General features: G+C 38.4%; 1 protein-coding gene across 5 annotated transcripts in view; it reads right to left on the bottom strand.

The window, feature by feature from the left end:
• GPR155 (G protein-coupled receptor 155) overlaps positions 1 to 8,100 on the bottom strand; it is a 42,226-nt gene extending 34,126 nt beyond the window's left edge. For 2 of the 5 annotated variants that reach the window (XM_074215679.1, XM_074215683.1), the window contains exons 1-2: positions 7,453 to 7,699; positions 1,077 to 1,574 (exon numbers count right to left, since the gene is read on the bottom strand). In XM_074215679.1, the coding sequence (XP_074071780.1) occupies positions 1,077 to 1,574; positions 7,453 to 7,570 (616 nt within the window). In that variant the 5' untranslated portion in view covers positions 7,571 to 7,699. Of the gene's footprint in view, positions 1 to 1,076; positions 4,670 to 7,153; positions 7,700 to 7,976 lie in introns of those variants that run through there. The other 3 variants (XM_074215682.1, XM_074215681.1, XM_074215680.1) reach the window with 3 other exon arrangements.
• Positions 8,101 to 16,267: the final 8,167 nt, after the last annotated feature.

The raw sequence follows: 16,267 nt of genomic DNA, 5'->3' as shown, positions 1-16,267 counted from the left end.
ATATTGTAGACTAGTGTCACTACTAATTTGAGATTCCTATAAATACTCTGATTAATTTACAAAACTTGTTACTTCTTGTAGACATATAATAATTAGTGTTTAATTTTCAAAGTCTTCACTTAAAAAACAGCATTATAAAAAAGTATTTTAAAATTAAATTATTTCAAAAGAGTATTTTAGTCCTGACTCTATATTTTAATTCGTCATCATTCAAAACCAACAAAGTAGGGTAAAGGAGAATTCTAGCACATCAGTTTCCATTTAACCTCTGTGGTAAAATCTGGTGGCAAAAAGGTAAAAAAAAAAAATGAGGTTGGGAGATTGTTTCATTTATCGAGATTATCTATATACCCATTACCATAGATTGAAAACTTTGATTTGAAAATATAATGTGCATTAAACAAAAATCTGATCTTAAGTTTCACTGACTTTTGCTAGAAATAGGATAAATTTACATTCAAAGCATTCTGATATCTTTTGGTATAATTTAGCAGGCATTAGATTAGAAACAAAAAACAGTAATGAAAGTTTGGCTTTCCTAAACAAGGCAAAAGGAACAACTCTTTGAAACTAAATTATTCTCAAATGTGATGGTAGGAAAAGGAAAAAAAAATAAGATTGAGACATAATCAACATTATTCTAAAGGTGAATAAGGATCTTTTTTAAAAAAAAAAGTCAGACTAATAGAAATATGTTCTGCATGACAACACATATAATCTATATCAAATTGCTTGCTTTCTGAATGAGGGAAGGAGGGAGAAAATTTGGAAACTCAGTATTTCAAAAATGTTGAAAATTGTTTTTATATGAACCAGGCAAAAACTTATATAAAATTTTAGAAATAGACATTTAGAAGATACTTAACCTGAGATTTGGGAAACTAAATGGTTTAGCTCATTTTGATAGCAAAGTTTAAAGAAAAGCAGAATTATGAAAAGGATCCTAAATATGCCAGAGAATGAAATTCATTATACTTTAAAAAAATCTGTTATTAAAGGCTTAAACTTTCTTTCTAATACATCTAAATAAAATAAAAAAACAATCTGAATAATAAAAATATGAAAAAAAATCTTACCTATAGGATATCCCAATGCAAAGTCATTGCTTTGTGTAGCAAATATAGGGAACAATCCAGCTTTGCTAAAACGACTGTCAGGACGAGCAACTAATAATGTTAACACACACACAATAAAAAATACAGCAGCTTTGGCAACTAAGATACTATAAAGGAAGGACCAGTTTACATTAGAAAAATTAAGTATAACCATGTTTTTGAATAGTAAAGCTGGAAGTGCAAAGTGGGAAACGAAATTCCCTAGTCCTTTGGCCTGTGTTGAAGTTATAATATGGGCCCTTCCTGCTATGTATCCACAAAGAATTATACCAAAGCACTCTAACAAAGCTGGGAAAAGACTAGTTATTGACATCGATGGAGGACTACTGGTGGAATTGAACTGATGGGCTACTGTTGCAGGCAAAGAACTGGTCATGTTGACTGATGAAGTGAGGTTATTTGAAGTCAGAACAGCAAAGGAATCCATTTTTCTCTCACCAGATTTCTCTATCAAAAAATCTGGAAAAAAACAAACAAGATTCAGTGTGAATTGATAAATCTGAGTACTTCTGTTGAAACAATACATTCTTCCATCCTTTTTCTCCTTCTCCTCTTCTATCCCAATAACAATGTTAATAGGATAGGTAAATAAACACACTCCAATTTAAGTCTTAATAAAAATAAATACAATGGAAAAAAAAGGTTCATATTAACTTTGTCCTTCCACAATAAGTTTATGGTAAACAAAGTTCCATTAGCAATTATTATGTTCTCTATCAAACAGAAAAAAAAAAACCCAAGAGCAAAATAAGGGAAACACCAAATAGAACCAATTACATAGGTAGTCTTCCTGCCCTTCCCTTCTGAATGAAGTTACAAGTTGACCTAGTGCTATTTGTGGATTCCAGGATGACCACAGGATAGAATGTCAGTACATTCATATATCTGGAATTGGAAGGGATCAAAAGTCCTCTTGTCCAACCCCTTAATTTTACAGATCATGAAACAGAGTATTATTTCCCTATAACCACGCACGTTCCCACAGCAACTTCCAGTATCACTAGTATACTCTGCAGAAACACTTTGGAATCGTAAGGCCCATTCTAGCATGTGAACACCCTACCTAGGAAAGTCTCCTGGGTAATTGCTACCCTTTGGAAATGGACTGATTTTGGGGACTGCCCTAAGAGGTTCCAATCTAATCCCCAACTGAGCCCAGAACAAATCCTTAAGGTACCACAAGCATTTCTCAACCTATATGTTAAATAAACAAATCAATGACAGAACCAATACTAGTTGGCTAGTGATGAATCTCAATAAAAATTTTCCAAACAGAAAAGAGGCACAGAAAAGGAGGAAAAGAATGAAGAGACATGGGTAAAGTCTAGTGGTTAGGCTTGATTATTTTTGCCAAGGTCAGCTTCTACTTTCCCCTTTTCTAATTCCTCTGAAAGTCTCCCACCTAAGCCCAAACCAAATAGGTTAAGAGAAGAAAATTGATTAAAAGTGTGGTACCCTTGGGGGGGAAAAAAAGTAATGAAACGAAAGAAGCACATGCTAGTCATCTTGATCATTATCTTGTGAGTAAGAAAAAGTAAGCCCTCACTATGAAGCCTTCTACCCTACAGCTTTGCACACCCCATGCCTTATTTTGTATCTTATCAACTACCATGTATGGCTTTAATAGAGAAAAATATAGAAAAATGGGTATACTGTGTAAAAACAGATCCAGAACTAGCTAAATAGAAAATGTGACACTTTAATGGGAACCCTTTTTAACTAACTTCCATTTTATCTGACCCTTTTGAGCACTGATAAACACCTGTTTGTAAGTCCCAAGGAAGTTGAGTACTGCAAGGAACTATAATTTTACCAGTCTGGACATTTACTCTCTCTTCTGATAAAAATAGCACTACCTCTAGAATTCAGTAGATTAATTATTTTGTACAAAGTAAACACTTAATCAATATTTGCTGAATTGAATCAGTGATAATCTTAGAAAATTGCAGGTCCAGCCAGAAAAAAGAAATCATCCTAACGACAACCTGGTGCTATACCTCTTTAACATAGGTTGGGGCTCAAACAGATATACTTTACAACTAAGTTTATTTTCAAAGTCCATAAGAGTCTTAAGAAGACTTGCCAGAGATTGTACTTTACTGGTACAGTCTTCAAAAATTCAAGGTTCCATCATACCATGGGGAGGTATCAGAAAAGGAAGAAATAGAGCTAAAGAAATATCCACAGAGAGCTACTATTTTTATACACTTCTTGCGGCAGTAGAGAGGATGGTTTGAAGTTAGTAAGACCTCAAGTTCCATCTTTGACACAACCTGGATGAGTGACCTTAAGGGAGTCACTTAACCTCTCATAGTAGCTACATTACTGTAAAATTGCACAGAAGCTGTTGAATTGGATAGGTAGAGAGCTTCTTCTTCATGAAATTCTCCATCCAATAAAGTAACAAATCTAGTCACTATTCCCCATCCCTTCCTATTCTATTATGGTATGCAAATTATACAAAAGCAAATCAAGCAAGACAGTTCTTGGATTTGGGTCTCAGACCCTCCTTATACATACATATGAGCATGTCTACTATTTGCATTTAATTAAAAAAAATAGGTTAGATGAATGCTCAAAGTTACTTAGTATATCTAAGCATAATAATAAGTAATAATGCAGAACTTTATTATATAGTTTTCATTAGGATAGAAAGATTTTAGCAAAATTTATAAAGGTCTGGTAGGTCAGATCCAACTATAAGAAGGGAAGTATTGTTACTCTGAGGTACAATATGCTTATCAAATGGCTCAACTTTTTTTGAAAAAGGAATGTGATACAACTTAAATTTATGTAGATAATCAGGAACTAGGGTGATAAATTTTATTTTCATACATGTAAAAATGTGTTAGTGGGTTTTGGCATAGCTGCATCGTGCTATTCTTGGGTTTTACTTATTTGTTTTTCATTTAAATAAATGAAAGTGAAGAATTCAATTTTAAGCTTTTATATTTGTCTCAAAAAGGACCAAATCTTAGGGCCGCAGAAGTAAGTTTTCAATGCCAAAATATTTTTGATGTAATTATGGACATCTCAGAATACTAGTTACAAAAAGCATGTTTAACAGACGTTTTCCCACATTTTAGTAAGCAATATAATTCTAAGCTATTCAAATGGAGAATTAATCAAAGTTGGAAGACAGAATTGTAAAAGCTTCCAAGAGGTCATAACTGATACTAGAATACATTAAACTTGTTTAGATAATAAGAAAACATGCCAGATAAATTATTCAATAATAGTTAAGAGTTTTTACTGAATATAATCAGTATTAACAATGGGTAATTTATTTTGACAATGCCGACAGTGGTAAACTAGAAAAGAAAATGGAAAAAACAGCTCCAATATCTTTGCCAAGAAAATCCCATATGTCATGAAGACTCAGATATGATTGGAAATCGCTGAACAACAATAACGATAGTGGTAAAAGTAGAAAATAAAAAAGGGTAGCAATAATGGAGCAGCAATCATCTAGTTCATTAAGTATTGGTTTCAAAACAAAAAAATGTAATAATAGAAGTGCTCTTTACTCAGCTCTACTCTTTAGAAGGAAAAAAATAATATATATATATATATATATATGTATGTCCTATGGTAATAAAACACACACATAAAAATTTTAAATGTCCTGAGTATTAAAAAAGCAAAAAGTTAAATAATAATCTATAGAAAATGGAAAAAAATTACAACAAACATAACAATTATCAAAAACTTCTTTCCCCAAACAGATAAACGCTTCCAAATTCAGGAATTTAAGGAAACTAAACCAAAACAAAAAAAAAAAACCCTAAATTTCAAAATTCAGGCAGCATTATCTATCATTTATTCCATGTGTAAGAATTTATATTTATTAGAAAAGCAGAATAATACATGTCACCTATAGGATAGTCTTAATCTTGGAAGAAAGTTTCAAGAATTGATGGGCCAAAAAAGACAAACATATATAATGAAGATAATTAAGAATGCTTATTATTCAGAAGGTGAATGATTTAATAGTTCTTCCCCCCCTTCTCTCTTTAACCCCCTGTGCCCAAATTTTAGAAATAGAAGTCTACAAACGTAGACAATACAGCCTCATCAGCCACTCAAATCATACATCCCATACCAATGGATCTTTCTAAAGTCACTCATGATCTCCTTTTCACTACACCCAAAGGTGTTTTTTCTGAGCTCCTTTCTCCTCCTCCTAAACCACTCTTTAACATTTAACACTCTGGACTAATCCTTCCTTTAACTTCCACAGCTATGAATGTCATGATTCTCCACTTTCATCAGCTCTACTATCTATATCTAAGGACTAGCCAGAAAGCAAACTCAATGGAGAGCTGGGCCTGAAGCCCAAAGTTTAAATCCCATCTCAGACAGGTTCTAGTGAGGACAATCAAATGAGTTGCTATCTGTAAAGCATTTATCACAAGGCCTGGAACAGAGTACTCCTTAACAAACACTTCACACCTAGAGCACTGGGTGGGTGTTGATGAGCCAGGTGCTGTGGTTAAGTGCTTTACAAAGAGCAGCATATTTGCTCTTCATCATACTCCAAGAGATAAAGGCTATTATTCGTCCTATCTTACAGCTTAGGAAACTGAGGCAAAAGTAAACTGCTCTGTCCAACATCACAGTTAGTGAGTGTCTAAGTCCATATTTGAACTCAGAACTCTGATTCCAGGTCCAGTTCTCTATCACCACACTACCCAGTTGACTTCCTGGAAAAAAAAAAAAGCTATGATGACAAGTAGAACAAGCAGTTGGGATGTGCTAGAGATCAAAAGTTTATAGGTATTGGGGTTTTTTTTAGGTTTTTGCAAGGAAAATGGGGTTAAGTGGCTTGCCCAAGGCCACACAGCTAGGCAATTACTAAGTGTCTTGAGACTGGATTTGAACCCAGGTATTCCTGACTCCAAGGCCGGGTGCTTTATCCACTACGCCACCTAGCCACCCCTATAGGTATTGTTGGGGAGATGGTGTCATGTCTAATGCCACCACCAGTATAAATAATGGCTATTTAACAAATGATAGATTAAATTCTATATTTGCACAAGTATATAAAATAAAATTAACTTTTGCTTATAGGAATGAACACATGACATGGATAGGTTCACAGACAAAAACAAACCAGGGCTGGTTTATATCTTGAGAAGTTACTGGACAATAGATAAATTGCTATCAGAAATAAAAATCCAATAAATAACAAACCTTAATCTTGGAAGAAAGTTTCACAAAAAAGACAATATAATGAAGATAATTAAGAATGCTTATTATTCAGAAGATGAATGATTTAATAATTCTTTCCTCCCTTCTCTTTGACCCCCTTGCCCAAATTTTAGAAATAGAAGTCTACAACTGTAGACAACACAGCCTCATCAGCCACTCAAATCACACATCCCATACCAATGGATCTTTCTCAAGTCACTCAAGATCTCCTTTTCACTACACCCAAAGGTGTAATTTAGTTTTCTTTATTGGACATCACTGGACAGTGATTTCATTAGTATATGGAACTCCCAGAGAGACACCAGTTTTTCAATTTTTATGGTCCTAAGAGAGTTGTCTGAGACTGGGAATTTAAGTGACTTTTCTATTTAGTATCCACAATCCATGGGACTTGAAGGCAAGCCTCTCCTACTTACCAGGTGAGCTTTCTATCCATTATAGAGTGCTATCTATCCAGTATTGATCCACCATAGTGATCAATCCTCTATTGATTCACTATAGAAAACCACTCGAATTAAGTAGTTATTAAATGCATTTATCTAAGAAAAGTTAGGAGAATAAAGTAGTAAAATATATCCATTACTTATTTTATTCATGGCAGTAACACACAAGAAAAACTACTTCTATTCACTTTTACTACCTTAACACATTAACTCAAATAACCTAATTCAACAGTTTAATCCAAACAGATAAAATCTGATGTGCTATGATAGTTGGTGATAAAATCTAAAGATACATTTAGCATTAAAGACAGTTAAAATGAAAAATGGCATCTGTTTAATTTAATGAAAATTAGGGATTACTTCCTTCGAAAGTCATATTCTTACCTGCTTGAGTGTGTACCAATGGATGGTGAAACTATATCAATTATTTTAAGTTGACTTTGAAAGCCTCATGACAAGCAATATACAAAGAGAAAGAAATTATAAGACTTAAAAATGAAATGGGGAGCCCTGGAGTCGGGAGGACCCCAGTTCAAATCTGCCCTCAGACACTAATTGCCTAGCTGTATGACCTTGGGCAAGCCACTCAACCCCCTTGCCTCGCAAAAGCCAAAACCAAAACAAGGAAAATGAAATGAATTTTAAAATTAAAAAAAAAACCAAGTTTGAATCTTTTCACCTACTATTCAAAGTCAAAGTCTGGATTCTGGTACAAAAAAAAAGCCGAATGTCAAAAAAAAAAAGGCAATCTGTCAAGAACAGAAGAGATGCGATGGAAAATGCAGCTCGCTCCCTGAACATTTAGCAAAATCATAAACTTATTAGGCATTCGCGAGGGGTTTAGCAGAAGTGAGCCATCTGAGCCGATGACATCGCGGCTTCCCACCGCCGCATCCCCGGGAAGGCATCAAAGCCGGCACCTTCCAGCGGGCCGGGCCGCGCAGCGGAGCATCCCGCGCGGAGAGCCCCCGCCGGGCCCGGGCCCCCGGCGCCCTCCCGCCCCGGACCTGCTCCTCCGTGCGGGCGGGCGCGGGAGCCCCGGGCCGGCCGCTACTCCAGGCACCGGCCTGCCAGGTGGCGCGGGGGCGGCCTGCGGCGGGGCGGCGGGGAGGGCGTGGGGGCGCCCCAGCACGGCGCCGCAGCCCGGGGCCGTGGGAGCGCCTGAGGGCGCCGCGTGCGAGCCCGCTCCGAGCCGGCAGCCTCTCACCTGCGGGCTCCGCGGCCCCGGGGCCGCCGGCCGCCTCGGGCAGGGCCGGAGGTCGAGAAGGGAGCCCCAGGCATCCCCCGGCCCCGCAGCCTTCCCGCCGAGGCTCTGCGGCCAAGTTCCCGGAAAGGGAGCGCGCAGGCGCCCCCTCGCCCCCGGCCTCCCCGCGCGCGCTCCCGCCGCCGCGCAGGCTCCGCCCCCCGCGGGGCGCCCCGCCCCAGCCCGGCTCAGGCCCCGCCTCCGAGGACCGGCGGGGGGGGAGGGGAGGGTTGGGCCAGGGTGGGCGACTACTTCCGCCGGGTCCCTAAGATGGCGGCGAGGAGGGGAGGCGTAGCCCCCCCAGCCTCCCCCGGAAGGCCCCCTCCTCCTCCGCGCCCCACCCCCCGCCGGGCGCCGTGGTGCTCGCCTCGGAGCGCCCGCCCCGGCCGAGGGGCCGCCGGCCCCACGCGAGTGAATGTCCCTCGGCGCCTCGAGTCCCGGGCGGAGGTCCCTCCCCGCCCAGGCGGCGTCACCCGAGCCGGCGCGGCGCAGGTGCCAGCGGACCCGGCCCCCGCGGCCCCCGGCGCAGGTGCCAGCGGACTCGGACCCTGCGGCGCAGGTGCCAGCGCCCCGGTCCCAGAGGACCCGGGCCCCGCGGCCCCCGGCGCAGGTGCCAGCGGACTCGGACCCTGCGGCGCAGCGGCCAGCGGACCCGGCCCCGCGGCCCCCGGCGCAGGTGCCAGCGGCCCCGGCCCCGCGGCCCGCGCAATGCATCCTCAGCCCCCAGCCCCTCCCCCAATCACGAATTCAATTTGAAACTTCGCCCCAGCCCCGTCAGACTTTCTTCTAAACGGCAATTGCGCACGCCGGGTCAAACCGAGGCTGTCCCAACCCCCAGTGCGCTAAGCCTTAAGCCCTCAAGTTCAAAGCTGCCGTAAGACCTTTGGGACAGTGTCTTAACGGGGGCCTAGTCCTTTCCAAAAGAAAAAAAATTCTTGCCTGTAACACAAATGGGCTCTTGCGGCAATGTGATTCTCTTTAAGACACCCGCTTCCCTTTTCCACAATTCCCCCAATCTTTCCCTCCTGCTTTTCCCCTCCACCACCCCTGCAGGCAGCACAGACCCCTCTCCAATCGGCCGCGATTGTCCGGGAAGCCTGGGGCTCTGTGAAGGGACTGCAGAGGCTTCTGGGGGAGCTGAAACCATCCAAAATGGGGAGGGGGATTGAGGCGGGGAAGAAGGGCTGAAACACAGAAATCAAGGCATTTTCCCATTGAAGTGAATAGTTAGTTGTTTTGGGGTTTTATTTCTCCTCTCCATTGTAGCCAGCCCTTCCTACTTCCCTTTGAATAAACTTTGAATTCCCTTCTAGTTTTCTACTGACTGATTATGAAACCACGGGGGCAGGGGATTCCGGATCCTAAAGTTCAAATGATTTAGTTCAATGGCAAAGTTTAGTCTGTCAGTCCGGCAATAAGCATTTATTCAGAACCTGTTAACGCACAATACTAGAAATTCAGTTTAAGGCAAAAGACAGTCAGTCCTTGCCTTCTAGGAAGTCACAATCTAAAGGAGGAGATAACATTCCAATAAAAAGGAAATAATTGATGAAAAGAAGGCCCTTATTTTTAGGTTGAGTTTGGACTTGACCCAAAAGGTCATAGCATATACATCCTGAAGATAAATATGAAAATCATCTTACAAGTTTTAAATCCTACTGAATATATAAATATGTACATCTGTATATATATATATATATATATATAAAACCCTATTTGCCTCAGTTTCCTCATCTGTAAAATGAACTGGAAAAGGAAATAGCAAACCACTCCACGGTATTTGCCAAGAAAACCCAAATGGGGTCAAGAAGAGTCAGATACAACTGAAATGATTGAACAACAACTATATAAATACATATATATATATATATATATATATATATACATGATATGCACATTTTATATATTTACATATATATATATATATATATATATATATATACACAAAAAAAAAACCACATATACATATCAGAGGTGGCTAGTGATGTAGTGGATAGAGAGCACCAACCCAGCAGTGGGAGTTCAATTCAACAATCACAAAAATGTGTGATCCTGGCTTTCTCAACTGTAAATTGGGGATGATCTAGATATTATTATTCACCAACTTCCTAGAGTTGTTGGAAGAATAAAATGAGATAATATTGTTGAAAGTATTAGCACAATGACATTTCCTTCCCTATTGAGGGGAAATATACCTCAAATAAGTAAATTTAAAGTAATTTTTGGAGGGGTTCTGGGGTGAGTAACATTAGGAAAGGTCTTGGAGGATGTAGGTAAGAAGTAACAAGAGCTGACTTCTGACTGGAGCTAGGGATGCTAAGAAGTAGATGAAGAAAACATTCTATATGGAGGGATGATCTATACAAAGACACAAGGATGATTGTATAGGTGTATATGGAGAACACACAATGTGCCAGTTTAGATGAATAGAGAAGTAATGTCAAGTAATGTCAAGTCAGCCTAGAAAGTTAAATTTGAGACGGGCTGTGAACAGTTTTAAATTTCAAACAGCAAAAAAGCTAATGACCACATGAACGTCATTGAAAGTATTTAAGTAGGGAACCATGAAGTTTGGGTCTTTTCAATTCACATAATCATAAATATCCTACGGGAAAACAAAAAGCAACATGTCAGTCAATAATGAAAATAATATGCAGGGAACAGAAACAGTTGACATTTATCACAATGAAATCCTATTGTCAATTTTTCTTGAGTGGATAGAGCTTTGGACCTGGAATCAAGAAAACCTAAAGTTAAATCCTGCCTAGTTCTTTGATCCTTCACAGGTTATCTAATTTCTCTCTGCCTTAGTTTCCTCACCTGAAAAATAATAGCCCCTACCTCTCAGGATTATTGTGAGGATAAAATGAGATGATATTTTAAACACTTTAAAGCACTATTACTATTTGGCCATTAGAATAAAATAGTTTTAGTATTCATGTAATTTAAGGGGAAAAAAAAAAGCAGTGGAAAAATATTTTAAACATGGTTTCCAGGAAAACTGAAGATGTTACAAAACTATTTTTTTCTGGTCTAAAATCCTTTCTAGACTTTTCTATTTAGGAAAATGAGCAGAATACAAGTTAAGACCTTTCTTAGAGAAATGTATGAATAATGGTAAAAAAAAAAATTAGCTCAAGTCTAGATGATATATGGCCTTACTTTCCCTGAAGTGACTGGGGTGATCACCTACCTAAGGACAGTGACCTCATTACATTCAAGGTTAAGACATTAATTTTCTGGGAGGAAAACCTTTTTTGAATCCTTGCATAAAGAGAGGCAACTGAATGTTAACTCCAAACTGAGTTTTAACATATCCTGATCTTTTTCCTCTTCAAGATTCCTATTACCACAAATCATCTAAGAATAGTATTTTCAAGGGCATGGAAATACTCATCCCTTTGGGATATCTTTCCTTCTCTAGGCTAGAAAACTTTTGATGTAGTAATAATAATAATAGTAATAATTAGAATTGAGATAATACTCTAAGGTTTACAAAGCACTTGATAAAGAATGTTAAATTAAATAAGATTATTAGACAAGGCTAAAAACAGATTATACTAAACATTTTTTCTTCAACAATCCTTTAAAAAAAGGGAAAGCTGAAGTAAAAGTTTTCAAACACCCTAAAATAACAAAAATACCCTCAGAAAGTCTCTAGGGAGAATATTGAAGGTACATCAGTTCTAAAGAAACTACAAGCAATAATGAACAGTTTCATAGTTGCTAAAGTTGCTGAAGTATTTTATATTTGCTATAGTTGCTAAAGTATTTAATAGCTGTGTGATCCTGATCAAGTCACTTTACTCCTGTTTGCCTCAGTTTTCTGATATGTAAAATGAACTGGAGAAGGAATTGGAAAACCACTCCAATATCTTTGCCAAGAAAATTCCATAAATAGGATCACAAACAGTAGGACATAAATGAAATCATTGAACAAACAAAAAGTACTACTAAAACAGATAAGCTGTAAAGTAAAATAGAAAAACAATTCATGAATAATCATAAAATAGAAAAACAAATCATGAATAAACATGATGAACATTGCTAAATCCCACCTTCTCCAAGAAATCTTTTCTGATTTCCCTTATTGCCAAGACCTTTGCCTCTGTTCACTTTCTCCATTTTATTCTATATATCTCTTGCTTGTTCCTTGTTGTTTGCATATTTTCTTCCCTTAGAATGTATATTTCTTGAAAAGAGAAATTTTTTTTTTTTTGCTTTTCTTTGTAGCCCCAAAGTTTGGCACAATGCCAAGCACCTAGTTAAATGTTTGTTGACTAACTGGTACACAAAGCTTGAGTGTTCAGTAGATTCAAAACAAGTTGATTAGTTGTCTTCAAAGAGTAGCTACTGATGGCAAGTGGCCTCTAGGGACATGTGCCTGACTGTGTTTTATTTGACATTTTTATCAGTGGTTTGGCTAAAAGCATAGATGGGTGCTTATCAAATTTGTAGATTACACAAAATGGTGAAGGATTGATAACAGTAAGTAACAAAAAAGTCTTAGACTATAGCATTGAACTATCTAATATCAGATTTAGTAAAAATAACTGTCTCATCTGTAGTTGAAAAAACTTCATAAGTATGACTCAGAATTCAGTTATATAAGCCAAAAAAACAAAAAACAAAAACTCCCTAACTTCTAATCTGAATTTGACAGCATTAAGAGAGGCATAGCTTGTCTCCCCTCATCAGACTACAACTGAAGTACTAGGTAGATAAACTAGAAAGCATCAGGAGATGTAATAATGCTAATAGCTAATGTACTTCCAAAAGAGACCAATAGCAGGCATTTTTAAGCATCTTACACTATTCTCTTATGTTCCTTACAACAACCCTGAGAGATTGGAGCTATTATTATCCCCATTGTATAATTGTGGAAATTGAGGCTGGCAAGTTAAGTGAATTGCACAGGATAGCAGAGCTAGTATGTGTCTAAGGCTGAATTTGAACTCAGGGCTTCCTGAGTCCAGGCCTGGTGCTCCATTCACTGTGCTATCTAGCTGCAATTAGAAAGGCATCTGAAGTGGTGAAGAGCCATATTTAATATTGTCATATGAGAATCAATTAAAGATTGTGTTTAATTAGCCTGAAGAGAGAAGTCTTGGGGAGCATTATGTGTTTAAGTATCTGAAGGACTACTATATAGAAGAAATATCCTGTGTTCTGTTTAGCCCCAGAGGGTAGAACAAGTACCAAAAGATGCAAAGAAACTAGACTTCAAAAAGCAGATTTTAGGCTTGATGTCAAGAAAAACCTACAAGTAGCTGTCCAAAAGTGGAATGGGATGTTTTGGGTTCCATCTCAATAGTGGTTTCTAAGGAAAAGCAGGATCTCTGTTTATCAGGTAAATTATAGTAGAGTTTCATTTTGGTGACAAGTAGATGGCTACTATTTATAATATGAGAGGTCTTTGGTATTAGTAACTATGCCTTTTATTTCATATTTTTCTAACTCTTTTCAGTTTGTCTAAGTTTATTATGTTCCCTCCTGCAATATTCTACCTACCCCCTTTCAACTTTAGAACTCATGTTGTATTATACATGTTTTATCTTAGCAACTTATTTTCTGAACTCTCAGGACAATTCCTTTTTTGTATTTATCTTTCAATTTACTACTACCTTAAAAGCACAAATTAGGGAATGACAAGCAGTACCAAAAAAGGATGAATTTCTTAACTTTAAGATGTATTCACCTTTGCTAAATAATTACATCTTAGATGGGCATAAGACAGATGTAGTAGGCAGAAGCTTTTTTCATCTGTTCTATAAAATACCCAGTAAATTCAGTACTTAATATGCAAAATCTATTCTAAGTGCAGAGATGTACATTACTAAGGATGAGAGACAAAAAAACAATGAAACCAAAATTAGAATATAAAACTTAAAAGTTAAATCAGTGACAGTTAAAAAAATAGCAACATGACATTGAAATCAAATGTGATGTGTTGTAAGACATTTATCATTTTGAGCCATGTGGTTTAGCTTTAACCACAACATATATTTATAAAAGAGGAAGAAACCAAGAATATAAACGTGAAAAAGAAAAGATGAATTTTTACTTCCGAGAGAGTCTGACCATGGCTTATTGATGTCAATCACTTACCAGTCAAGTTTTAAAGAAAACGTAAACCTTACAGCTATAGACCATTTTCTAGTTTGAATAATTTGCCTAAGAAGGTAAACTTTTAGTAATAAACCAACGCATGAATTCAGGAAGTAAAGAGGAAGTAAAGAAAACCCCCAGATTTTAAAATCTAACTAATTCCATTTAGAGTATGGGAAGACTATTGAGATGAATGACTTACTTGAAAGCAAGAATTTCATCATTCTTCCCTTTATTAACTCTGCCTTTTAGCCAAACTGAACAGCTCACTATTACAATAGTTTTAACGCCTCTCTGTCCATCTCTGTGCATTCAAACAGGTTTTAAAACAAGGTTAGAATGCCTTTATCAATCATCTGAACCCCGATTGAGCTGCAGAACATTATTTAAGACAAGTTCAGGTGCCACTTTCTGAAGCCTTTCTTGATTTTGATTTCTATCAAAATCTTCTATTGTCTCTAATTGACTTATGTGGGTACATGTTGTATCTTCCTCATGGATGGTAAATTCCCTGAGACTGTTTTTGTCTCCCTAGTATCTTATTTGGTACTTGACATGGAGTACAAGTTTTAAAAATGTGTTAATAAAATTGAACAGAAATGCATTTCAGCAATATCTCTCCTAAGAGAAAATTCTGTTTTTTGCCTTTGTGAAAATAAGAATATATTGGGGTATCATCTTAGTGATTCACTACAATCTCACTATCATTCTACTCTTAGAAGTCAGTTCATTCCTAAATGGACACAATAGGAGAAATTGAGGTCCCTCCAGTATAGCTGATAACTAAACCACTTTGCATAAGGTTGATGTTCTACTTAATGTATAGTAGGTCATGCCATTAGGGAGCTCTAAGGCAGTTATTAGTAATTCCTTAAGATTTTCTTCAGGGGAAAGAATTATTAAACTCATTTTGCTCTTCATCCTAAATAATATTTTAGATCTAAAGTAGGAAGGGAACTCAGAGCAGTGGTTGCCTGGCAAATTTGACACCTGCAGTGTATAATTTTTAAACAACCCCTCTCTCTTCTATACAACAAAATCATTTTCAGAAATAATAAAAACAGCTAATAAAAAATACTGACAGGGGCGGATAGGTGGCGCAGTGAACAAAACACCGGCCCTAGAGTCAGGAGTATCTGGATTCAAATCTGGTCTCAGACACTTAATAATTACCTAGCTGTGTGGCCTTGGGCAAGCCACTTAACCCCATTGCCTTGCAAAAAAAAATATTGACTACAAAATATGATTTTATTCAACTATATGTATATATATATATATATAATTATGTATAAAATTCCACTGGACTAAACCTGTTCCCTGGCACTGCATGAGGCCCTCTGAACTCTGCCTACTCCTATGAAAGGGAACCTAGGATACCCCTATCCATGCTCCCCTATCTCAGAACCCTTCCCTATCCCAAATTGGGCTCAAGAGCTGAATAAAAAAAATATACCTGGCCCAGATGAATTAAGAATTCAGCTGCTTCTCCTGCCACCTAAATAGACCCCAGGACTTTCTCCCTATTCAACCACTTGGAGCCCAGGTCACCAAAAAGGGCTTGACCCTAGACAGCAGCCCCTTGCTTCATGTGCCCTCCCTAACACTCACAATGGTACAGACCCTGGACAGCAGCCCCTTGCTTCATGTGCCCTCCCTAACACTCACCATGGTACAGTTCCCCCTCTCCCCTACTCCATTCAACCCACACCACCCACATCCTGTCAAGGAAGCTGGAAGCCCAGTCTTCCCTTGACTTGGGCCCTATATGACACAGAGAAGCCCCGCCCCCCACCAATATCACCCTCCACTCAGCTGAGACAATGTCATTCTTCACCTCTCCACTCAGTGCATCCCAGATGCAGAACCACCCCTCACCAGCTTGGGACACCGTCTTGTCTCTGGCACACCCTGCAACCTTAGCTGACCCAAGTACAAATTGGTCACTACCCCTCCCCCCATAGTGACCACTTGAAAAACGTCCCACTCATATAACCCCTGGCCCCTACTCACTGGGAAACAAAATCCATTCCCTAACCCCTAGCCCCCCAATAGTTTCTTGGAGCTCAGGGTCTACCCAGCACTATGGACCTTATTACCAACTCCAGATAATTTAAACTTGGCCATGATCTTGCCTGGTCTATTTGATT

Source organism: Macrotis lagotis, chromosome 1, assembly GCF_037893015.1.
Source record: "Macrotis lagotis isolate mMagLag1 chromosome 1, bilby.v1.9.chrom.fasta, whole genome shotgun sequence".
Classification (NCBI taxonomy): domain Eukaryota; kingdom Metazoa; phylum Chordata; class Mammalia; order Peramelemorphia; family Peramelidae; genus Macrotis; species Macrotis lagotis.
This window is presented reverse-complemented; position numbering and strand designations above follow the sequence as displayed.